Source organism: Ciconia boyciana, chromosome 23 (assembly GCF_034638445.1).
Source record: "Ciconia boyciana chromosome 23, ASM3463844v1, whole genome shotgun sequence".
In the NCBI taxonomy this organism is placed as follows: Eukaryota; Metazoa; Chordata; class Aves; order Ciconiiformes; family Ciconiidae; genus Ciconia; species Ciconia boyciana.
In genome coordinates this window covers 6,376,618-6,400,945 of record NC_132956.1, presented here as the reverse complement: position 1 = coordinate 6,400,945, position 24,328 = coordinate 6,376,618, and the positions used below count along the sequence as shown (strand labels likewise).

The 24,328-nt window shown below is 45.5% G+C and overlaps 2 protein-coding genes across 7 annotated transcripts in view; one reads left to right on the top strand and one right to left on the bottom strand.

Annotated features, from left to right (window-relative positions):
• CEPT1 (choline/ethanolamine phosphotransferase 1) overlaps positions 1 to 24,328 on the bottom strand; it is a 69,122-nt gene that overhangs the window by 31,079 nt on the left and 13,715 nt on the right. The window contains exon 1 of one of the 4 annotated variants that reach the window (XM_072844897.1): positions 492 to 600. The exons of the other annotated variants lie outside the window; for them this stretch is intronic. The gene's annotated coding sequence lies outside the window, so the exon portion shown is untranslated. Of the gene's footprint in view, positions 1 to 491; positions 601 to 24,328 lie in introns of those variants that run through there. 4 annotated transcript variants of the gene reach the window in all.
• DRAM2 (DNA damage regulated autophagy modulator 2) lies at positions 609 to 15,879 on the top strand. Of its 3 annotated transcripts, none has more exons than XM_072844900.1 (9): positions 609 to 666; positions 4,123 to 4,220; positions 6,687 to 6,844; positions 7,622 to 7,689; positions 8,243 to 8,382; positions 10,925 to 11,102; positions 13,922 to 14,004; positions 14,774 to 14,866; positions 15,541 to 15,879. In XM_072844900.1, the coding sequence occupies exons 3-9, from the start codon at positions 6,714 to 6,716 to the stop codon at positions 15,646 to 15,648; spliced, it is 801 nt and encodes a 266-aa protein (XP_072701001.1). In that variant the 5' UTR covers positions 609 to 666; positions 4,123 to 4,220; positions 6,687 to 6,713; the 3' UTR covers positions 15,649 to 15,879. The 3 variants fall into 3 exon arrangements, with proteins under 3 accessions (XP_072701001.1, XP_072701003.1, XP_072701002.1); XM_072844901.1 differs by having other exon boundaries at positions 640 to 666; positions 4,123 to 4,189; XM_072844902.1 differs by lacking the exon at positions 4,123 to 4,220 and having other exon boundaries at positions 620 to 666.

The following is a 24,328-nucleotide window of genomic DNA, read 5'->3' as shown; positions in this document are numbered from 1 at the left end:
TCCTAGATGACCAAAAAATTAGTTCCAATGCAGAAAACTATATGCTTTTCCTCTCTTCCTGAAGCATTGCTCCCGCCAAGGAGAGAAAGCAACCAAAGACCACCTCGTCCTCCAAAACAAACAACCCCACACTGCCCAGCTTCCGCAGGACTTTCACCCGGGCCTGGCTGCTCGCCCGCAAATACCCAGGGGAGGGAAGGGAGGACAAGGGCACCTCCCGGCCCAACCAACGGCCTCGCCCCCAGCCTGAAGGAGGCAGCCGCCGGGGCGGCCAGGACCCACCCGCACCCAGGCCGGGCGGGGGTACCCCAGCCCCCGGCCCAGCCCGCAGCACAGGCCCAAGCCCGACCTCAAGGACCTCCCCCCTCACCCACACGACGCCCTTCTCCCTCAAGGATCCCGTCCCACCCGGAGGGAGCGCGCAGAGCCGGGAGAACAGACCCCCGCCCCCCTCACCTCCCGCCCGCCACCGTGGAAATGCCGGCATTTACCTCAATCTCCCCGCACCGGGCGACGCTTTTACGCCCCGTTTGCGACGGCCGGAAAGGAGGTGGGCGGTGGCAGCGGCGCGCGCCGGGGGCGGGGAGGGGCGGCGAGGGGCGGGGTGGGGCGGCGAAGGGCGGGGCGGCGCGAGGCCGCCGCGGGGACGGCGCGGGAGCGGCTGAGGTAAATTGGGGGGTGGGGGTGGGGGGAACGACGGGACTCACCGCGTGCGGCCTCCCCTCCCCCCCGGGTTCTGCTCCTCCCGTGGCCTCCCCGGTTCTCCCCTCCCGCCTCCCTGTCACCCCTCAGCGACCCTCCGGTGTCCCGTGGACTCCTCGGTGTCACCCCCGGCCTCCCCCTGTCAGACCCGACCGCCCTCACCGCTGCCCCCCTGCCGCGCCTAACGACCCGCCGGCCGCCCTGGGAGCCCCCAACGCCCCTAGAGACCCCCGTTACCTCAGGTGTCCCCCTCCCTCCCCTAACAAATCCCCCACCGCCCCGGTGACACCCCCCGCCCCCGTCAGCCGTAGTGACGCGCCATCACTCTTCCCTGCTGCTCCAGTGACCCCCGATCACCATCCCCGTGGCCCCCCATCGCTCCCAGTGACCCCATCGAGCCCCTCAGCCCTCTCACCTCCCTGTGCCCAGGTCCCTTACCCCCAGGGCTCCCTATTTCCCTCTCTCCATCTCCCCTTCCTTCCTGCCCAGCTGCTCTCCTAAACCTTACCGCCATCCTGGTCCCTTTTCCCTCTCTCTGACCATCCTGAGCTGCCCCCCACACACCGGGTGCCTCCAGTCCCTCTCCGTGACCTTGCGGTAGCTTCGATTCCCCAGCTGTAACATGGGAAACTGTCTCCCATGCTCTGCTTTGAGTACTCGCGTATTTTTAGCTGCTTTTCTCCGGTTAGACAGGTTGGACTGACAGGTAGCGTGCGTTCCTCCTGGACGCTGAGCTCCTCAGTCAGCTGTAGCGACAGGCTGGTATCGTGGTATGCTATGTTTCTAAAACAGGTGTTGGTACATCCTTATGTCATGGTATCTTGTGCCTGGCTCTGTTTGGTTTGGTGCTGTGCCATTCTGCTGCTTCCCCAGCTGGGTAACAGGGGCTTAGCGAGGGCACAAAGATCCTCGCCTCAACTCTCTGGAAGCTGACCCCCATATCCAGAAGATTTAATAGCAACTTTTTTGGTGTCTGTACCGAGAAAACACTCAAAATGAGTCATCCGTCATTACACTGCAGTGGGAACAACAAAGGTGACACATTTCCTACTTTCTTACTTCGAGTCCTTTGAGGATTAACAACCTTTAACCGTTGTTATCAGTTTGACCCTGACAACAAGTTGCGCAAATGAACGTGTTCAAGCCTGACTCATCCCTATCCAACCTTCGTGTTTACTTAGGGATGCACATGGCAGATTGCTTTGTCTTTCTTCCTTCAACACAGTGTCTGTTGGAGTATTTGCTGGAGAGAAAAAGGAGCATCCCTTAGTACAGCTTTATCTCTGCCTGTCTTGCTGAGAGAGCAGGGAAGAGGCAGGTTCACAATCAGGGTATCAGCATTACTTCAGAAATTTCCCTTTTCCACACGTACTTTCAACCATCTTCTCAGCATTATCATTCTAGCTAATGTTAACCTTCTGCTGTTAATGGTCTTGGCCACCTTTCGTTTTCATTTTTAGTTTCTATTCTGCATGCTCAAGCATGTGCAGAATGCTGCAGCACACTTCCTGCCTTTAAAAAAATACCTCAGAGATGGTTAAAATTTCCTTTGCTTTTGAAACACATCCTTGACTTGCTCTTGATAATGATTTAATAACGTCTATCACAGGAAAGGTGTGATACTCAATTTGGGGCTTAAAAACCCCCTTAGGACACGGAAGTGCCTACAGATGAGGATAAATGTTTAAGAAAGTCATAGTTACATTGAAAAGAGAGGCTAGCCATTGCCATTATATAATCAGTTGGCGAAGGACCTTGTGAAAAAACAAGGAGCTTGAGTGCGTTTTCCTTCTCACTGTTGAAAACAATAGGACAGGATGAGGTGTTAATAATAATTTATTTCAGGACCTTCCAGCTGGCAAATTGTGAGGCAATTCCATCCTGCCTCCCAGTGATTCGAGGTGCCTCGTTATGCGCCTGTGCTTGCCCAGACGCTCCACGTTCAGAGCCCTGTGAGTTGGCAGTGTGTGTCTGCAGCACTGCGAAGTTTGGATGGCCTCGAGTAGACAGTGCCATAAATGTACACGGCGCTTTGCACGGAACAAAGCCTGTGTTTGGTATATACAGTCTGCCCACATAATAGCGTGAAAAAAGACTTGATTTCACTGAAAAGATTTAAACAGGAAGATGAAGGGAGATGATAAGAATGAAAGGGAGATGATAAGAATGATAAGATCTTGACAGAGCTAAGAAAGAGAATTTAGTGGGGAGAAAATTTACAAAACAGTTTTAAGCATAAGGAGAGTTTCTCAGGGGTCTGTGAAAGTAAGAGGAGCAGAGCTGCCGTTTTCTGACAGAGCCCAAACCAGCGCTAATCCCCATGCCGCTGGGATGTACCAGCCTGCAGCTATATTCACAGTAAGAAGTTGTGTCTCACCAGAGCTCTCAGGTTGCAACTGAAGCTACCACACTGCTCTTTACGCCTGACCACATGAAAACGATCGTAATTTGTGTCCAGGCCTTAGCTTTGGGCTAAGTGACAGCATAGGTTGCAGAGATGCCCGGTCTTGACTGATCGAGGGCTTCTCTGCAGCAGGGCTTGCTCTGGAGCAGACATTGCTGATGAGCTGCCTGTGTGGACGCATTTATTATGTAATAAGAGCAATATCCAGGGGGGAAATTTGGAATAGCTGTTCCACTTTACTAACCTTGACTTAGTCCAGGTAAATTAGTCTGCATACGCATGCAAATACTCCCAACAGGTGGAGAATCTGCATTGTCTGCGAGCCTTACCCGCGCATAGCTTCAGTCCCACTGCACCCACGTAGCAGCGGTACCCCAAAGCTGTGTCTGACCAGCCCCGAAACGTTGCAGACATCTGTGCAAGCTTATGAATATCGCCAGCTAACAGGAACGCAGCACAGTGTCTCCTCTCTGACGCCTTTGCCAGTGTGTGAAAACAGCAGCTGCTCATGTGAAGAGAAGACAGGAGTTGTGGGATGTCTGATTAAATTCAGGTTGCTTCAGCACCTATCCTGCCACACATTTAGTGCAGCACCAGCATCGCATTGGGATGCCCATCCACAACGAAACGGGAAGACTCCATGTTCTGTCCTCTTCCTTACGTGAAAGCAGGGATCGTAGCCACTGGTTTTAATTGCATTAAAACAGTTGCATTCATTTTTTTTCTTGAAAGCTTCTCACTTCAAGTTAAAACTTTGTGTAGACAAGTCCTATAAACCAAAGTCTTGAACGCCTGTTTTTCTGCATTTCTACCATCCCACCATACACAAGCTTCACTCCTTAAACCACTTGGAACATAGGAAAAACACATTGTGTCAGCCCAACAGTCTGTCTAATCCAATGTTCAGTCAGCAGCAATGCATAGAAACAGAAAATGCTAAGAAGGAGAACAAATAATATAGAGTAAGAGGTATAGAAGTACCTCACATTTTGATTATTTTCCTTTATATCTCAAAGATTTAGAAAAAAAAAATGAAGATACTCTGGAACTTCCCCAGAAACATGACTTTGGATTCCCCTTGAGGTGATGTTTCTTTTAATGCCTTTGTTCTCAGGTATGTGGCATATTGGTTTGTTTGTTTGTTTTGAGGCAAAAATCTCTTAGCTCAGAAATAAAGCGAAGGCACTGTTAACATTTAAATGCTAAAGGAAAAGTAAAATCTAAGCATCAGACTGACTGCTTGAAGTTTTGAATTACATGCCCAGGCACATAACTTCTATAACAGAGAACGCCATGCAAAAGATGCGTTCCTCTTTCAAATTCCCCATTTCTCTTCCAAATTACCCATACGAGAGATGGGATTGTGAAGGTATAGTCAGTACTATTTTTACTCCATTACAGTCTTAAAATGAAAGTCAACATTAGAGAGTAAATGTTATGCTTAGCTTCAAAATGAAAGCTTAAGGGTAGGAAAGCAAGCAACTTTAATTCTATCACTCTATTCTTATTCACTACATCTCCCTTTAGTCACCTTCATCTGCTACCTGACATCTTCCTTACAAGCAGCTGAACCTTTAATTTCATGAGGATGTAATTGTACATTCTTTTCAAAGGGGTATCAGTTAGAGTTGGCTTTTGTCACCTCCCAGGAGAATGCCAGAGCTCATTTGTTCTTTTCTGACCCGCTAATACTCTAGGCTTAAAAGCAGCACAAACACAAGTCACCAGTTTCTGGTAAATGAGCAATTCTCATTATGCATTGTTATGCATTATGTGATGAATCTATCAGCCTGCCATTGGGCAGGCTCTCCGAGACATGCGTGCTGGCAAAGGTCAGCAAAAAGATATGACGAAGGTCTGCCCGTGACTGAATGCCTGCTGTGTGCAGTAAGTCCATGTCAGAAGAGTGCTGAGGTCTCCTAAGTGAGATGCAAAGGAGTTGATCAGCTCTGATCTGTTGCAAGATTCACCCACTTTAGTTTCAACTTCTTTTTTCCTCCCATGAGACTTTCTAGTCTTGGTGCTTCCTATCTCCTTCTTCCTTTTCTCTTGATCCTTTCAGTCTCTCATGCTCTAGGCAATACCCACCTCCTAAAACCTCTCAGTGCTGCACTTCTTCCTATTTTGTCTCAACATTATTTTGCTTTTCTCACGTACCATTTGATCTTTGCCTGGATGCCCTTGGATCTGTACTCTTTATTATTTGCTCTTCACCTTTGTCCTGTTTCATATTCCATTTACAGTCTCCAGTTTCAACTGTGCTTAAATACTTTCTGTACTCTTCTCACCGGTGTAAATGTAAACAAATGCCATCAGTAAAATGGCATAAAACACAGGGACAAGTATAGCTTGGAGAAGAGAAGGCTCAGGTGGGATCTCATCTCCCTACCTGAAGGCAGGGTGCAAAGAGGACAGAGCCAGGCTCTTTTCAGTGCTGCCCAGTGCCAGGACCAGAGGCAGTGGGCACACACCAAAACACAGGAGGCTCTGTCTGAACATAAGAAAGCACTTTTTCACTTTGAGGGTGACTGAGCACTGGCACAGGTTGCCCAGAGAGGTTGTAGTATCTCCATCCTTCGGAGATATTAAAAAGCCGTCCTGCACAACTGGCTCTGGGTGGCCCTGCTTGAGCAGGAGGTTGGGCAGGGTGACCTCCAGAGGTCCCTTCTCACCTCAGCCATTCTGGGGTTCTGAAATCAGCTCTGCTTAACTTTGTATGTGAAGCTGATAGAAAATTACTTCCCTCTAGCAGCGAGAGTAGAGAAGAGCCACAGTTCTTTCTGTGTGAGCTCACCAGGGTAGCACAGCTGCACATTATTGCTCTTAGAGAGACAGAGGTAGAGGCACAGCTTTGCTGTCAGGCTGGGACTTCCAGAACTGGATAGCACGAGTACAGAGTTAGCCATTTCACTCCACTGTAAGTGGACCTTTTCCTCCCACCTGTAAAAACAAGGGAGCTGCTATACTGCCACCAGGAAAAAGTAGCCCTTGAGTTTGAAGGTTGTGGGTGGTAGCACTCAGCTCTTGCTCATAGATATCCATGAGTTTAAGTGATTCTTATAACAGATGCCGAGTACACCCAGCATGACAGGTAGTAAATGAGTGCAGATATTAAAGTAATTTTAGGTCATTTTCTCCCCGTCTGCCCAGTTGATTGTTAATGGAATTTGGAGGCTCCACAACAGCCACTATCAGTTAAACTGTCACTACTGGGACACGTTCTCTATCAGCCTCACTAATTCTAACATGGTGTTATGACACAAGGGTAAGAAGAAAATAGAGTCAGTTATTCACAGTGACCCGTTTGACCTTATTCTGGCAGCAACAAATGCCGAGACATGTAGTAAAGTGATGCTACCAGTTTCTTTTCTCATTGTCTTCTAAGAATTTCAGAATTAACATTTCTAGATGTTATTTCTGCTTATTTATGATTGCTCTCAGTCCTGTCCTGCAAACCCAAAGTGAACATTTGACTTCACGGCACAGAAGCAATGTCAAATTGCTGTACTTGAAGCAGCTTGCCTCAAGAAAAGCAAAACCTTTGAGAAATCTGTAAACCTTTGTATTTGATTCCTCACAGCGTTCACAGTTAGAAGTCAGCACTGACATGTGGTGGTTTCAGCAAGGCCTCTCTTTCTTGCCTGTGGCTTTGGTTGTTTGGTCAGCTGCATCTTTTGTGTTTTCATACATTACCGCAATCGTCCTGCACCACGTCGACCCTTTGGTGCCCTACATCAGGTCAGTGACGATCACATGCTTGCTTTGTGAACTGTACCATAGTATCAAATTGGCCTCTCACTCCTGTGAATTTTTCCCCAACTCCAAACTTTAAACAGCAGTTCTTACCCAACAGCTCCAGTTCCAAAGTTACTAGCTGTTCACAGTTAGTTGTCTGTAACTATTTAAAGCTGTCTATTTTTGTGCAAAAGTCTAACCTTTAAGCTGTGGCTTTGTGAACGTATCCTCAAAATGATGATGAACAAGAAAGCTGCGGGTGCATCTCCAACCCTGTGTTCAGAGTAAAGCATCTTGCTGTCACCTGGTTTGGTTGCACCAGTAAATCCGTACTATAATCTATATTCCCAACTGCATTGCATCAAGGCTGTACATGTGACCTTAGTTTGGGTCTTTCAGTTTTCCAGGTTCTTAATTTTTTCCAGTTTTAATACTCTATGCACCTTTTATGGACTCAAGGTCAATATAAAAGGAATAGTTACACCAAGTACGTTAATTCCTTGTTCTAAGGATAGCATGTCTTTACCATGCTTATTTCTACAGCTCTAAAACTAGCACAGTATAGTTTGAGTAATGAAAGATTCAGTGAAAAATATCTGGAAGGGGTTGGGGGAGGGGGGGGAGTGTTGGTTTGGTTTTGGTTTGGTTTTTGGTTTGTTTTTTTGGCTTTTTTACAAACCTGTTTCTTGTGGTTCCTTTGTAGACTGAAATAAGTACAGTTGTGTTGCAAGTACTTTTAGTATAGATAAATGGAGTGATACGTATCTATACCTCTTCCAGTGATACAGGGACAATACCACCTGAAAGATGCTTGTTTGGGATCATGTTAAACATTTCGGCTTTCTTGGGTGAGTATAGAAAGCTGTCCTTGGCAGACTGCAGGCAGTTCTGGAATGCACACATTTTTAAACAATTTAATTTCCTTATTCAGATCATTAGACAGCCCATAATTCTCAGTCAAAAAACTACATTCTAAGCAATCAATCTTAATTCTCTTAAGCAATTCAGAGGAAAGTGTATGTCAGGGCTGTTATCCACAAAGCCAGCATGACAACTGCAGATTCCAGAAGGCCAAAAATGTGTTTTAAAAAAAACCAGACTAGTAAAAGAAATAGAAATGCAAATTCAAGGCAGTCACCTTACTTGTGCTGTGATTATGGAGAGGGGAAAAAACAACCCAGTATGTCTTTCAAATGGAAGAGATCAGATAGTAAGTTGACTTGTTTGCCATTATATTTTTTCAGTTTTGGCTTCCATATTCTCAGCTTTCCTATTTCTGTGTATCATAAGACAGTTTTTGTATTTTAAATAGTTGCCTCTGTCACTCAGCAACTTCCCAGTTAAAAAAGGACACTACTCATCAGCTGAAAATCTTACTGCATTTGGGTTCTTCACTAACAGGTATGGCTACCATCTATGTCCGTTATAAACAAGTTTACGCTTTGAATCCAGAAAAATCCAAGATCATCAAGCTTAATAAGATTGGCCTTACACTAGGACTGATGAGCTGTTTTGGACTTTGCATTATTGCAAATTTCCAGGTTTGTGCTTTGCTCGCAATGTTCTGAAGCTGTCCAGAATCGTGTGTGTGTTTGTTTACGGAGATATCTGAGAAAATGGGGATTTTACTGAAAGCAAACCTTTTTGGGGCAAACCTGTTTTTTGTCAAATTCCTTACAGAAAACTGTTAAAAAATTTAAGCTTTGGTTTATAATTTCTTACTTATTTCTTATTTGCTTTATCCACTGGGACTTGTGAGCAGCCATTCATGAAATTTCAAAATATTAAAAACCCCACAAGTTTTGCAGAAAGCAAACTCATCTTGGATCTGCTCACAGGATATCTGAAAGCCCTAGCTCCACATTAAAAGACCACAACTATATTGGTTTTTGACTCAGAAGAATCAGGTATCAAATAGTCAAAAATTGTTACGACTAGAAGTAAAGCCAACAAAAACACCCAACCCCACAAGAAGTCCAGCTCTGAAAAATCTGCCCTCTTAGGTATATTTTCCTTCAAACCTGTGCAATTCTTGAAAATACTGCAATGTTAACCAACTTTTGAATTTCTCCATTCCAGTGTCTCTATTTTTTTCCTCCCCAATACTTCCCATCCCCTCCATAAAAAATAATCTGATATTCTCACATATCACACCATCAGCAGGACCGCATTCTACATCGTTGGCCGTTACATGCAAGACAGTTGTACAATTGCCAGCCTCATCATATTAGTTACCTGCTGGATTTTTTGGGGATCTGTAGTGGTGCCTTCAGCCACTAGAGGCTGCAGTGTCACCTTGGTCTGCTGCTGGATTAGGGCCAAGGAAAAGCAGAGAGGAAAAGCTCCTGGGAAGCTCCACCTTATTCCCTTCTCCTTTTCCCCTAGCACAGCTCTCCAAGTGCTTCAGCAGTCCCTCTTAGAAACCTCAGCACACTCACTTTGGGTTGTTTTTTTCTTTTTTTGAGGCCTCAATCTATTTACTTTTTTCTCGAGCCCTAGCTATACCCAGAGGTCACAGCCTCCCCTACCACACCCACCAAGCAAAGGCCTCCAGGCTGTGTTCAGCTCCATGATTTTCCTCCACCACTGGTCAGGAGAGGGTATGTCTACTTTCTGTAGATTTCCAGATAATCAAAATAAGAAGGTGCATGTTAATTTGTTAACTAGTTTGTGTAACATTTACTCTTGAGCAAGACAAAAATTAGGAGTGCTGGACCTGCATATCCAAGTGATGCTAAGGACTGGTTGAGGGCCACCCCAGAGGCAAAAGGAGCTAAAGCCCCCTGGAATCCAGTAGTTACTGAAGACAACTGAAGCATGAAAATACACGAAGAGTGTTTTCGGGGATGTGGGAACAGCCATCATGCAGAGAGCTCCAGGCAGCTCTCACTGCTGGGAGTCACAGCAATAGCACAGGGCTCATCCTCATGGGAGACTTAATTCATGCTGTTCAGCCAGTGCTATTGCTTTATTCTAGCTGTGGCTATTGATTTCCTCTCATATAGGGCAAAGATTTCTCTCTGATGACACCTCATCACTGAGCAGCACATGATTTTGGAGCACACGCCTTTGCAACATGGTTATTCACTATTTAAATATAAATTCCCACCTCTGTTATACTGTGGACTTTGTTATACTTTGTGTACTTCAAATTCATTTGTGCACATGGAGATTGTGAGGAAAGGGTGACTCCAATTCCTGATCTTAAGAGTTACTCAGTAAAACACAGACAGTCTCATGCTTTAGGGCATAAAAGATCACCTGCATGATTGGAGTGCCGGGAGGCTGCCAGGCCTTGCATTGCACAATTGACAAGATAACGCTTTTTAGTTTCTGTCTTTGGGTACTGTGCTTAGCCAGGGATGAGAGGAAAGGGCTGAACACAACGTGATTTTTCAGGGCATAAATTTTAAGTTGGGTTGTTTTTCTTGGAATAACTTCTAGTTTTAATGTTTTTTACTATTTGACAGTTGATTCTCCTATAGCGGGGGTTTTTTTAAGTTAAGAAGTATTACTGCTTGATTCAATCTTGTTCCCTCCGAGTATTCAAAGATACTAATTTGACATCAAGGCTTATTCAAACTAGAGTAATTCAGAGAAGCGCTAAACCTCGTTATTTTTAATCCCATTTTGGGTACTAGAACTGTGTCATTTTTATCCCGTCTTGCATTATCTTTCATAGATGTACAGATTCCTGGGACAGAACTGCCCAGGAGATAGCCTGTTGCCACTCTCAGTACCTGCAGGGATTCCTTCATCCAGTTTCTGTATTACTGTCCATTATGGCTAACAAGAACAGCTCTTATTAATTCCTGTAGTTAAGATATAGCTGGGACCTGTAACTTAGCCACAAGAACTTAACAAAAGCAGCAATACAGAGGGCTGGCAGGTGCTGGCTTCCAGCTAACTCTGTATGGGGTTTCCAAGAAAAACCTCCTAAGTACTACCATGTTCCCAAACTGCTTAGCTTGGGATGTGAGAAGGTAATTGAGTGGGTGGAGTGCCAAAGGTTTACAGAAGAAAATTGTTCTCAGAGTATAAAATGAAACCATGTTCTGTACAAGCAGTGCTTTCTTTCCCTAGAAATGTATTCTGTACTACATACACGTGGTTGGAGCCTGCCTGACATTTGGAGTAGGGGCCATTTATATGCTGGTTCAGACCGTCCTATCCTACCTGATGCAGCCAGAAGTTCACAGCAAAGACATGTTTTGGATCCGTCTGACCATGTTACTCTGGTGTTGTTCAAGCATTGTGAGCAGTATCCTTTTGCTATGCAGTGTCACCATAAAACGGAGCAGCCTTTGCAAATGACAGTATTTGCACCTACATTAATTTAACCTACCAATGTGAAAGGCCGTGCCACAGAAGGGCTGTCATCTTTACATGCACAGCCTGTGTCATGCTATCTATTAATGTTCTGTATTGCAACCTGGCAACTTTAGGAAAAAGGTTAAGCCCACAAGTGAGTCGCTGGATAATAAAAAAAGGTAAGAGGGATGGTTACCACCCTTTCTCCTCTCCTTTCCTTCTGCACATCAGAGATTGAAAATGGCAAAACAAGAGTTTATCACAAAGAGGTCTGACTGTAGGTTATGAAAGATGGGGAGAGAGAAGAGTGCTTAAGAGATGGGTGGTTTTAATGGGGGAAAGGAGCCAGGTAAGAAATAAAAGTGTCTGTTCCCCAGTGACAGGAATGCTGCAGCAAGTTTTATGGTTGGATACCACTAGAAGAGCAGTACAGAATGTAGCATAAGAGGAAATACTACTAACCTAACCGCGCGCAGCAGTGCTGCACTATGCCAGCTGGCTCCCAGAGCAGCTTGACAGTGCTGGTATTTGTCAGAGAGACAGTTCTGGAGCATATTGCCAAGGTTGAGTCAGAAGAGACATCTGTCCTCCGATCTCCTTCCCTGCCCATCCTGCAGTTCAAAAGACAAGGCATTTCTGACCAGCATTCCCTACAACCTCCCCTCAACTCTGGAATCCACCATCTCCCTTAACTTTGAATTCTGAGCGCTGGAAGCAGCTGTGGGTTTTACAGAAATATGGGCAAACCCATCCAGAAAGAGAGGCCTTTTTGCTGTCCACAGTCATTTAGCAATCAGGAAACTGAACCACAGCGGTTCCTCTGCTCACCCCAATGGACCTAAACATTGTCTTTTGAAAATTATGACCCAGTTTTGAGTCAAACAGGACTACAACACTAAAGCCTTCGAATTTACATTCCAAAGACATGAGTGCAAAAATCATTGCTTAAATACTGTCCCTTCTGCAGCTGAATCAAGGCCACCAATTTAATCCTCACCAATTCCACTTATTTCCAGGCAGGCAGCCAAAACCAGCACTAAACCATATGCCCCATTTCCCAGTGATGGAGCATCTCGCCGAGTTCCTGCTACTGCAAGACTATATAATCCATACTAGTCAGACAAGAAGCGATAGTCAGGGCACAGGCTGGTTATCTGTAAAGGAGCGAGAAGGACCCTTACCTGCTGAGGAGGCCTGACACAGAGGAAGGAAGTCACCTGTGAAACTTAGAGAATCGCCATCCCTAGCAGGAAGTCTTGGTGCTAGCAAAGAACGAGATTTTCAGCTTTGAACAGTTAGGAGCCAAATACAATTGGGGAAGACTAAAATGGAACGATATGAACTGCTGCAAATTAAGAGCCTTTCACAGTCACCAAAAAACCCACAAGCCCAAAATCTATAGAGGTTTTTAAACCAGTGTGGTCTAACCAAAATTAGAGAGAAGTAAAGACAGCTGTGGAAATAATGATATATACATACCTATGTATGGAAGGGGAAGGAAAGGGAAATTATCAGAGTATTTTCTAAATTAACAGTTCATAATGTAATAAGGGAAAGATGGTAACAGGCAGAAGTCTGTGGCCATAGGTGAAATGGTTGTAACTGGTGCTGCAGGACAGAAGGAAACCTGAAAATGCTCCTGATGCTCTGCTGGAGTGAAACAGCAGAATTGCCAACACAGAAAGAGGAAAGCAGTTAATTACCTGCTCTCTAACGAGGGGAGGATGGGAGCCAGTTATTTTTGTATCTCAATGATTAAATTCTTTCTATTGCAGTAGTAACTCAGCCAGGTAAGTAACAGCTACTAAAGCTGTACATTTTAATTAGCAGAGAATTGGGTATCTTGCATTCAGAGCAGTAACCAGAGCTCCCTGGACCACTCACATCAATTTTTTAATAAGCTTTGGAAGTCTGGGTTTTCAAAGACATGTTTGTGCCAGTAAGTTCAGCCCTGTTCACCACCAAAATTAATCTTCCACATCAGGAGGCTCTTGATGTTTAATCTCATTAATGATTGAAGAAGTTAATATCTTAATCCTATGAAAATCAGCTCTTCTATAACTTAATGCTCCAAGTTTCATTTATAAAGGCAGTAGCACTGATGTAGCGTACGTTCCTTCTGTAAGATGTTGAAAAAAGTGACATCTCAATCACTCCTGAAATAACCGAGGTCTCTGATCCAATGAGGACTCCTTGTCATGTGGGGTTTTTCCTTGGCTGCTGTACCAAAGTGGTTATAAAACCTTGAGTGAACTAAGAGGGAACCAGGAAAGCTAATAATCCTCTCTGGTGCAAATGATACAGTGTTCCAACTGTAACCCACATATCAAGAATTCAAGGTGGTTGAGAAGTTGAAAAGCAATCGGAGAAAGGTCCAGACACTGTTAGCTTGGAAAATACCACTACAAAAATTAAAAATGCTAAGTAAGTATTCACATTTGATCATAGTTTAAGTGCTTTTATAAGGACGCTATGTTTGATCAAGGAGGTATAACAAGATGCATCATACAGAGAACAGAGATAATCGATTTAGATTAAAATTAACCTTTTCACGTGACAGTAACTAGTCAGTTGGAACAACCTACAGGTTGAAGGGAACGATGTGAAGTGGTCTGCGTCACCATTACTGTTCATTATGCTGAGGAGACCTTGTGGAAAACACGCAGAGCTCTCCTTACAGCCTTAGCTTGGCACAATCCAGAGCCAAGTCTGAAATTTCCAAGTTGCTCATTCTTTGTCTTGAATCTTCCTTAACATATTTCTTTACAGTGTTTGTTTCCTCAGTTGTCTTATACAGTGGCCTGTATGGAACAAATCTAGTGCAGAAATTGCACTGGGACCCACAGGAAGAAGTAAGTGATTGAGCAGAGAAAATAAGCAGAGAACAAAAGCCAGCTACATTATTTGCAGTGACAAACGCATCTGGGCACTTACTGCAGTTGTGTACGCATGCTTGGGATGGGAGAGCACAAGTGAGCTTTACCAGTTGAGCCAGTATGCAGCTACTTGCTGAAGTACTGCTCTGAGCAAAACAGTTGCAGCTTCAAGCGTTATTTTAAATTAATCTCACTCATGGACAGTAATTGAACTGCCTCAACAAGATATCAAACTACCAGCCTGTCTGGTCTGTGCTGGTCAGTGATTCCCAGTCACTGTTACACAGTAACTGTAAAGAATGAATCTAATCTCACATGCCAGGTGGTAAGCAGGCTGGTTTGGAGGGCTATGCCCACCTCTCCCTTTATTTAAAGCATAAGGAGCCTCTTGGAGGTTTGCTTCCATCCAAGGGATGGCCTGGACCCTTACTTTTGTAAAGAGGTTTTGCTGCTAGTCGTGCCAAGCTCTTGACTGAGCCTTCAGGTTTTGCAGGTGGCTGTTAAATTCTTAGTGGGGGTCATCCCAGTTGCATGGAGCTGGTGTTTTCCTGGCCCTTCTCACTCTGCTGCCAAGTTCAGCACTTTATTCTTAGAGACTCCAGACAGGCTAAGAAATTTTGCTCTCTGAAGGGAACAGCTGTGGATGCGGGATGTCGTATGTGCAAGCCATCCTTGTGCCATTGCAGGTTCAAGAGGAGCTTTTCACACTGATTTTTTTTTCCCTCCCCCTCTCACTATTACACAGGGCTACACAGCTCACATCATCAGTACCGTCTCAGAGTGGTCATTAGCGTTCTCCTTCCTCAGCTTTTTCCTCACCTATATCCGTGACTTTCAGGTAAAATGAAGTTAACGTTAAGTGCTCTGCTTCTCCAAGCTCTAAATAGATGCAGGATGGGCTGCCTTATGTTATCAGTCATCAAGGCTGGAAGACTTGTAGCATAGAATCATAGAATCGTTTAGGTTGGAAAAGACCATTCAAGATCATCAAGTCCCACCGTTAACCCAGCACTGCCAAGTCTACCACTAAACCACATTCCTAAGTGCCACATCTACATGTCTTTTAAATACCCCCAGCAGTGGTGACTCAACCATGTCCCTGAGCAGCCTGTTCCAGTGCTTGACAACCCTTTCGGTGAAGAAATTGTTCCTAATATCCAACCTAAACCTCCCCGGCGCAACTTGAGGCTGTTTCCTCTTGTCCTAGCATGAACAGCATTAAGCAGCCCTCTCTTCCTCCATAGGATCTACCCCTGCTGTGTTAACACGTGGACTCCAGCATCCGATGAGCTTTAACCAGCTTCACTTGCCAGCTCAGCCACAGTCACAGGGGAAGTTTCCTATAGGATCGCAAGGCAGATGATGGAGTCAGTCCAGGAGAACAGCTTGAGAGTCAGGCTTATAGTTCCAGAGCCAACCTGCATTTTGGCGTTTTATCTGACTACTGAAATTGCCCGTGCTGGGACAGCAACCAGCCTGCTAACTTGAATTTTCTTTCTTTTTGCTATATAGAAAATTTCCCTGCGTGCAGTTGTCAGCTTGCATGGACAAACCCTTTATAACACACCGCAGAGCTTTGCCACCAATGAGCAGACATTGCTGATAGCGGGGAGCATCTAATGAAGGCGAAGAGAACATGTTCTCAGCATAACTCAGGAATTTAAAAGCAATAACAGTTGATATTTCTAAGCATTTATTTTATATAAAAAAATGTATGAAGTGATTGTATTGTACTTGACATAAAGGGCTTTGCTATTAACCCACACAGCAATGCAAGCGTTGCCAGTATTGTAAACAAGCCTGTAACATTTCTACATATGCCAACATCATGAAAGAATTAAATGAAGGTTATTAGAGGGTTGTATCTCCTCATCATTTCCACCACACCCGATTTGACCTCCCTCAGCCCCTTGACCCTGCTCTCTCCATGTTCCTCAGGCCAAGACCTTTTGGATGCACGGAGCCCCCAGCCTAGAGCTGGGCTCCAGCCTCATCCTTCAACACCTGCGGCCCCCTCCTTGGGCAGCTGGGGCTGACCCATACCCTGCACGCTGTGGAAGACCCCAAAGCCCCCTCACCCTTTGAGTGACCCATAAGGAAAGTCCTCTTTACACCACAACTTCCTCCAGAGGACAGGAGACAGCCAATAACTTGACCAGCTCCCCTCTTGCTGGAAGGGCAGCCATGCGTGTGCTCCTGGAGGGGAGTCACACAGAGCAGCAGCAGGAACAGTGACCTGCACAGGCTGCTCCAAGGTCAAACCACTCTAAAATTCCATCCTTCCTTCCATCCCTCTTCCTGGCAGCTGTTTGAGCCGACAGGCAGGTGCATCCAGTAGTCTGCTTGCAGTGTCCCTGTTGCGCAGGCCTAGGAAGAGTCAGGCTGCGCAGCCTGTGTCCTGCTCGCTCAAGGGGGAAGCGCCGACTTAAACAAGCGCAGAGCATGGCACGCGTCCTTGCAGCCCTGATGTCCCCAGTGCTCCCCTGAGACAGTCGCCAAGCCAAGAGCCAGCTGCTCATTCCTCCTGCTGCTTCCAAAAGCTGTCACATGGTGCGTGCCAGGGGGTTTATATGGAGTGTTTTCACAGGGGCAGCTTCCCACACACGGTCGTCATGTCCAGACCAAGCCAGAAGCCTTAAAAATACACACTCGCCCTAGTTCTACCAACATATAGCTAAGTAAAGGGATATTTGATTATGCACAGACCTACAGAATACATTATCAGCAGCTGCCTTTGAGCCCAGTTTAGCAGGAATAGCTTGGCTTCCTTCCTAAATTATTGTTTAAGTCTACAGCTACATAAGCGCTAGCATGTGTTTCCTCCCACACCAAAACATCTTATGCTGGCATCTTCCCTTCCCTGGAGGGGCAGGTAAAAGACCGGAGAGGAATTTAAACCAGAGGCCTCCTGGAAATCAACCACAGCTGCCCTGGACAACTTCTTTATCCCAGATTAAAATAGGATGTCTTCATCGCAGTTGGGCTTTATTCGCACTTGCAGCCTGGTTCAGCCCAGAGTTCAGACAGTTCACGTGGTGAAAACAGGCTTTGGAGCCAAAAACCTGCCAAACTACTGAAGCCAGTGGAGTAAGAGGACAAGTAGACACGAGTAACATGGAGTCACAGACACCCTAAGGGCTCTACGGCTCGGGGAAGATTTCCTCAAGTATTCTGTTTTAGCTGCCGATAAATCCCTAAGGATCAGAGATCCTGGAGAGCTGCACACTTGGCTACACGCTCTCTAATGAGGCAATACGCAAACTCCAGCTTCTGGTTGACTGCTACAGCCTAGAAAACAGGACGTTTCAGCTAGCAGAAACCCCTTTTCTGTGCCTCATTTAAGTCTCATTAAGCAAATGGCTTAACCAGGAGATTGACACAACAGTGACGTACTGCCTTGGGTTTGCAGAGCCCCAGTCCCTGCTGGGAAGGAGGGAGAGAGCCCTTTTCCTCGTACAAAAGGCAGAGAAACAAAAACCTCCCTCATGCAGCTTCTCAGGAAGGCTCTAGTAGGACCCTGCTTGCTCACAGGGCTTTCCTCTCCTTCCCCTTAGTGCCTGGCATCACCAGCCCTTCATCTCTCTCCCATGGATCACTATCAAGCACAGAGAGGCTGTTCCTGACACCAAGCACCAGTCAGGTTGTCCCCAAGAGCAATTCCTGCTCCAGAGAGCCCCAAATTTCACTGTAGTAGCAGCACTCTGATGAGCCAGCCAAAACAGACCGCAATCAGGAGTCGGAGCTCTGGGAAGAGCTTGAGTTCTACCTAAAACAGCACATTCCTGAGCTTGCAGTTCAAAACCCACAGCCCCCCACCAAACCACCCCAAGGCTCCCCCACCCAGCTCAGCACCACTTGTTGGGTTTCTTGCTCATTTGCAGATCCACAGAAGTTCAGCCTCAGAGCAGCAAACTCTTCTCTGTTTAACAAGCTCCCCAACACAAGGAAAACCCTCTTCCTCCTCACTCACCCTTTACCAAAGGGACAGGGATGAGCAGCTCCGTACTCCTGACTGACTGCTCCAGCATCACTTGACCCCATAGCATCAGTGCCCCTTCCTCCCCCTCCCCTGCAGTCCCACCAACACAGAAGAGTGCTCCTGGGCCTGGGCCAGGTCTTAACTCTCCTGCTAAAGACTTTGATGGCCAGTCCCCCTGCAGGAAGTTGGGCACAGTCAGACTGTACTGGCTGAGGAAAGGCTGAAGGCTCAAGCAGTCAACCCAAGGATCTGCTTCCCTCACTGCTACTGGACTTACAGGTCCCTGAGGGCATTAATATACCTTAATTGCCCTGACCAGCCTCACCTGCGACCTCCTCACACCCTTTCTGCCCATGGCCCAGGAGCTCCATGTAAGCCCAGGCTCGAGCACCCAGTGCTGGCCTGAGCTATGTTGGGGGTAGATGTGCCTTCCATTCTGCCCCTGGCTTTATTTTATGGACAGACATCGGACCTAGATTGTAGGTAACTCTCCTCCAACCTGATCTCCTCCGTGGACCTCAAATGTGCAGTCAGTCCTGTCTCCACTCCCATCTCCTGCTGCTCCTGACTGAACATCTTGGATGGACCCAAAACCTCATTCATTGTGTCACCTTGCCTGGGGCTGTCTATGGACCCTGTCATCACCACCCTGCTCTGTCTACCTGGCCCAGCTCCCTGGTTGTTGAGGGCACCGCTTGTGCCCAAGTGACCCCCAGCTCATCCTTCCTTGGGGAGTAGCCCCACTCCTGCTGCTCCCTGAGAAGTTCAGATATTTCAGTCAACTCCTATTGAGTTCATCAGCATTTCCTCGTTAAGGAGTGGCTGCATTCATACTTCTTCTCCTTGCCAGTTCCTCTGAACTTGTTCTTCTTCTGCTCCTGGCTGACTGCAGTAAACTTACAGGCTTGGGCTAGAGAAACTGCCACCTCGATGACACCAGTGTCCTCTTGTGAGACCATAACTGAAAACAGGGCTGACTTTCTCACCTGCTTGGTGTGCAAGGTGGCTCTAAAGCATTACTCCTGAAAGGAGCCCCACACCCCACTGCAAGGACAGCAAGGATGGAGGCATCTGTCAGCAGCTGAACACTGGAGATGAAGCATGCCAAGGAATCACAGCCCTCTTGGGAAGACTGACAGGAACGCTAACATAAGACTTCTATTAAAAATGGAGAAAAACCTGCTAAATGGCAACATCCAGCAGCCACTCAAATTCTTGGTGAACCCTCATCCTACCACCTGGACAGCTCAGGTTGTCAGATTGCGTTAAGCTTAAGCACCGCTTGTCAGGTGTGAGAGGTGGAGTACCAAAAGAAGCATGTATTTCCACCTAAAGCCAAATGGGAGGCTGCCAGCTTGGGGGGGGCAGCTTTGGTGAGAGAGAAGAATGTGCAAGAAAGATGTGGTAAAAATGTAAAGAAAAAAACCAACAGAGAACATGGCAAGGGCTGACTGTTATCTTCAGAGTAGCATGAGAAGATGGGGCAGGAGCTAGCTAGGAGCTTGTAGCGTTGTAGTCTAACAGGAGCTGGTGGAAGGCCAAGGCTTACATAAAGCTGATAAGGGATTCAGGCTGGAAAGCGGAACGTCTAAACAAGAATTACTGTCCTTGGGAGAAAAACACATCCTGGAGAAATATGTAAGCTAATCAAAATGTTTTGGGAACTATCATCTGAAACAACTAGTACAAGTGTGACAAGAAGCACCCTCACGCAAACTATCCTCATTATAATACTAAAAGTCACACCCCTCAAGCTGGAGACCCGGGCCCAAGCAGAGAGCCCTCACCTTTGAGCGTGCGCAGAATATTAAAGTAGCACTGTAGCTTTAAGTTGAAATAAGAGAAATGTAGACCAATAGAAAACTGCTTTGTGTAATTACTTATGCATATGCATAACTAGACTGTATAAATACTGCACCTGTATGACCAAACTTTGTGCTAGCTTTGTGAAGCTACCACCTAGCACCCACCTCTGCGCAGACATGAAATAAAATACCTCTGCCCTGTGTGTATATTGGCGTCTCGCACACCAGGTAAACGACCTCACAGCTGTGGGATAACAGTGTTACGGAAGGGAACTGTTCCAGCTGACTCATCCTTTATGCATTGAAACGAGGTCTTCATGGGTTTATTCTTTTTTTAAATTATTATTATTATTTAAAGAAAAATATTTAGGAAGTGAGGCCATCATCAATTAAAAAAAAAAGAAGAATTAAAAGGGTTAGCCCAAAGGGCAAAATCTACGCAAGTCACTGGAGACCGCTTAGAGAGCAAATGCGTGCTGCCTAGCCCAAAAAGACTTGGAGAGGGAGGGGGACAGCCAGCATGGCTGAACTGGGGCTATTAGATGTAGGAAAGAAGCCTTGGATAAATTGAACTTGCATCCAAATAAGCAGGTGACTTAAGGGACAACAAATGTGTTTTCAAACATCAGGAGGAAGTAGGCCAGAAGGTTTTTAAGATCAAGATATAAAATGAGTCTTCAAAGAAAAGTCTATCAGAAAAAATTAAGATATTGGTATCCATGACCACCACAGAAGAGCTCACAAAGGTTCCCATCCTTTAATCACAGGGAACTGACAGATCTGTCTGAGATGTGGGTAAGAAGTTTCAAAACAAACTGATGAACAGCAATGAGTTTAAGATTATACTCTCATGTTCAAACAGGAACCCTAAAGGAATAAAAGATGAAACAGCTGAAATAAGTTCTCATTGAGAACTGCTTCAGTACTGGAGGACAGGAGAGTGGCAAACACAACCCCAACTTTTTGAAGCGTTCCCAGGGATGTCTATGGAGCCATAAGAGCAGCACTTTCTTGTCCATACCAATAAAATAGGTAGAAATTATAATAAAAATAGAATAATGGAATAGCAATGCTCGACTGTGTAGGAAAATGTTGTGACATTGCAGAACAATGTAGTAAATTTCAATAGTAGATCTTATTGGAGAAGGTGATTTTATTTTAAATTAAAACCCTCTCTCACGCTCATAACCGCAGGCAGGTACCAAGGTAGGTGTCCATGTGGTCTGGCCAGTAGCTCAGTGCCAAGACACCTGTATCCAGGCGGTTTGTCAAGTGCTGCTTGCTGTGACATGGAGGATGACACCAGCTTCCAAATCCTCCTCACATCTCCTGGGAGGTTCTGACTTTGGCAACTACCTCTCGGCTTTGAAAGTACCTTTTCACACCCTTTAGGAGCTGGCAGATTGATCTTTTTTGTCTGTCCATCCTTCCCCACTTGTGTGAACCATCTGGATTTACTTACTACCTTCTTCCTTCTTGTCTGGGTGTCTTGTGACTCCTACCCTATCTTCCCACCATCATCTCTTAAAGGCTTGAGTTTTCATTTTAAGCTGTTGCCTTTTTTTTAGACTGTCATTAGTTTCCTGAGCTGGAAGTCCTCAGTAGCTGCCAACAGATGTGCTCGGATCTTGATGACCTGCTAATCTCAGCGCCATCAACCACTGCCATTCTCACAGCCCTCCTGCCGCTCGTTTCTTCTGCTGCTCCCATGGCTGTTCATTCTCTCTCCAGACTGGTCTTCTCTATTACAATTCTCTACAACCGAATAAAAGTCTCTGCAGGTTCAGTCAAGACAAGATCTGCCTCAAATCCAGTATCATTTCCCAAAGGAATTGGTGTCCTTGTAAACAGGGATCTATGGTCAATCATCCACCTGGACTTCCTTCACCACAGTTTTACAGAAACCAAGCTGCTATGGCAAAAGCGGGACTGTCCTCAGCTGTATAAATGGCTGCTTTAAAGAGAAGACAGGCTATTCAACAGTCAGTTTCTCAATGAAAGGAAGAAGTCCCAGAGACTCCTCTTGGAGCTTGTACTCTTCAATATTCACAAGTCTTTTAGAAAAGCAGGCGACGAGCAAGATGTCAAAGTTTGCCAGTAGCATAGCTCTCAAGAAAATTGAAAAATGCTTCAGAAGGTTCGCATAATACCAAATAACTGAGCAAGAAAACAGATTATGAAATTCAGTGCAGACGAATGAAAACCCTTGTGTTTCCATACACAATAATGAGCTCTGAATGAGCTGTTCAAAGAGATCAGCAAATTTAGTAGATCAGTCCACAAAAATATCAGCTCAATAGTAAAGAGCCATGGAATACAATAAATTATTAGGGAGGTATAGAGAGCAAAACAAAAAACATCAAAATGCCACTGTAACTCCATGATGCAATGACATTTTAATCAGTATAGTGGTTTTGGTCCATCCACCTGAAAAAGATTATGGTGGAACTGGAAAGCTATGGAGAAGGGCAAGAAAAATGGTCAAGAGTTTGGGATAGTTTCTGTTCAGAGGACGCCTACACAGAATTTCCCAGTCTAGGAAAAGAAAGACTGAAAAGTAAGATGAAAAAAGTCTACAAAATCATTTTTTGCTTGGACACGGTGACTTGAGGACTGGTTACAGTCACCTCAAGAAGTTAAAAGAAAAATATAACAGACAAAGAAAAAAACCACAAGGGGTATTAAACATAAAGATACCATGTCTTTTTCAGAGCTATTGTAGCTGGAAAATGAAAAGTACCAGTGAAGTCTTGCGTATGATCATTATGTCTTTGTACTCTTTTCTAGGCATCCACTATCGGTCTCCATTCTGATTTCCTTCCGCATGTTGGTCTCTGCTGGAGACACAATGATGGGCTGGATGGATCTTCAGACTAATCCAGCACTGACTACTTCTGCTTTTATGTCTTGCTTTCGAAAGCAGCGCCATCTACCTTCCCATTTGCCAGAAGCGCTCTTCGGACTTGCACTGTACCTGTTCTACGCCTCCCACATCCACAAGAGAAGGACAGGTAGGGCTCTGCCAAATTCAGCCTCCCACTGCCGACTGTGCCATTGGAAATCGGTCACAATTTGTCCACTCAAATCATGTAACTGTAGGAAATTCAGGGTTACTTCCACACTGTCCAAAAGTTTGAAAGCTGAATCTGCACATCCCTGATAACAAGTATGTGCAGATTAACTCATTTTCTAGTATTTTGGCACACCTCCACCCCAGCAGCTGACTGCTGGCTTGCCAGGAAGAAACTGGACCTGCTGGACACCAGGGTGCCCAGCTTCCAGGTGGCCTCTCAGAGGCTGGGACAGACCTCTGTGAAGATTTGTGTCCTCATACAGAAATGCCAGTGCTGTGGTGGGTTGTCCTCTAGCTGAAAAGTAACACCTTTGCACATGGTAGTTCTGTCCAGATACTCCAAGTCACCAGATTAGGTTGATGTTGGCAACTGGCCCAGTATTGTCTTTGCTTCCCAATCTGTTTTGTCCAGCACTCACTGCCACCTTTGCTCTTTCGACCCAGAAATTCCTAAAAGGTCTTCTACTGACTCTTCCTGAATATTTGCTTGAAAGTATTAGTTTTAATTCATAGCCTAAGTCCATGGTTTTCATATTGCTATGTACTTAACACAGCAAGCATGGTGTGTAACTGCAACGCCCTCTGCCATCCAAGGCTGCACACAATGATGGCTGCCAATAACTTTCACTTCTGGGTGACAGCCAACGTTCCCAGGACTCTAGTTTTTCTGTCACAAAGAAATTCTTAAAAGATCATAGGAGTGCAAGGATGAACAGTGCAGAAAAATAGAATCTGTGCTACAGATAATGTGTCAGGATGAGGAGCAGTTCCAACAACCTGCAAGGTCTTGGGCTGTTGGAAGTCCCTTTGCTCCTGCTGTTGGCGCAGCCTTCCTACATCAGCACACCAAGTGGCTTCTCTTGGCTCTCAGTGATCCTTTCAACTTTGCATTGATGTTGTTCCAAGAAAGACATCTCTTTCTCTTCCACAGATGGCTTGGCTTTGTCTTTCTGAATTGCACAGTGTCTTCCGTTACTAGATCGCAAGGAAACAGCCCATTCACTTTTTTTCCACCAAATCCTACTGGTCACATTTCTTCAAAACCTTGAAGTGAGGATTCTTCTCTGAATTTTCAATATCTTATCATTGTCTCTAGAGAAAACTCAGGCTAACAGACAACTTTGCTAAGGTAAAAGAGGTTCTGGAAGAAAGAAGGTGGTGTGTCATAGAATGTCAAACCTGGAATCCTCCCAGTGAAAGGAGAGGATAAGTGAACTCGGCGTCATTAATTTATTTGGAGATTGTTGGAAAATAGAGGAAATACTTTTGTCATAAGACAGTTAGGATAGGCAAGGGATGTCTTTTGGAAGAGTATCACAACAGGTGACTGCAGCACCAGATACAAGACACAATACTGCTTCAATCTCCTTTCTGATTGTTGTCCCGTCATATTGGGTCTGGCTGGGATGGAGTTAATTTTCTTCATAGCAGCCCATGCAGTGC

Coding starts and splice junctions, on each gene's coding strand:
- DRAM2 (XM_072844900.1), top strand. CDS start 6,714: ATGTGGTGGTTTCAGCAAGGCCTCTCTTTCTTGCCTGTGGCTTTGGTT. Junction 14,005..14,773: donor ACTGGGACCCACAGGAAGAA/GTAAGTGATTGA, acceptor ACTATTACACAG/GGCTACACAGCTCACATCAT. Junction 14,867..15,540: donor CCTATATCCGTGACTTTCAG/GTAAAATGAAGT, acceptor TTTGCTATATAG/AAAATTTCCCTGCGTGCAGT.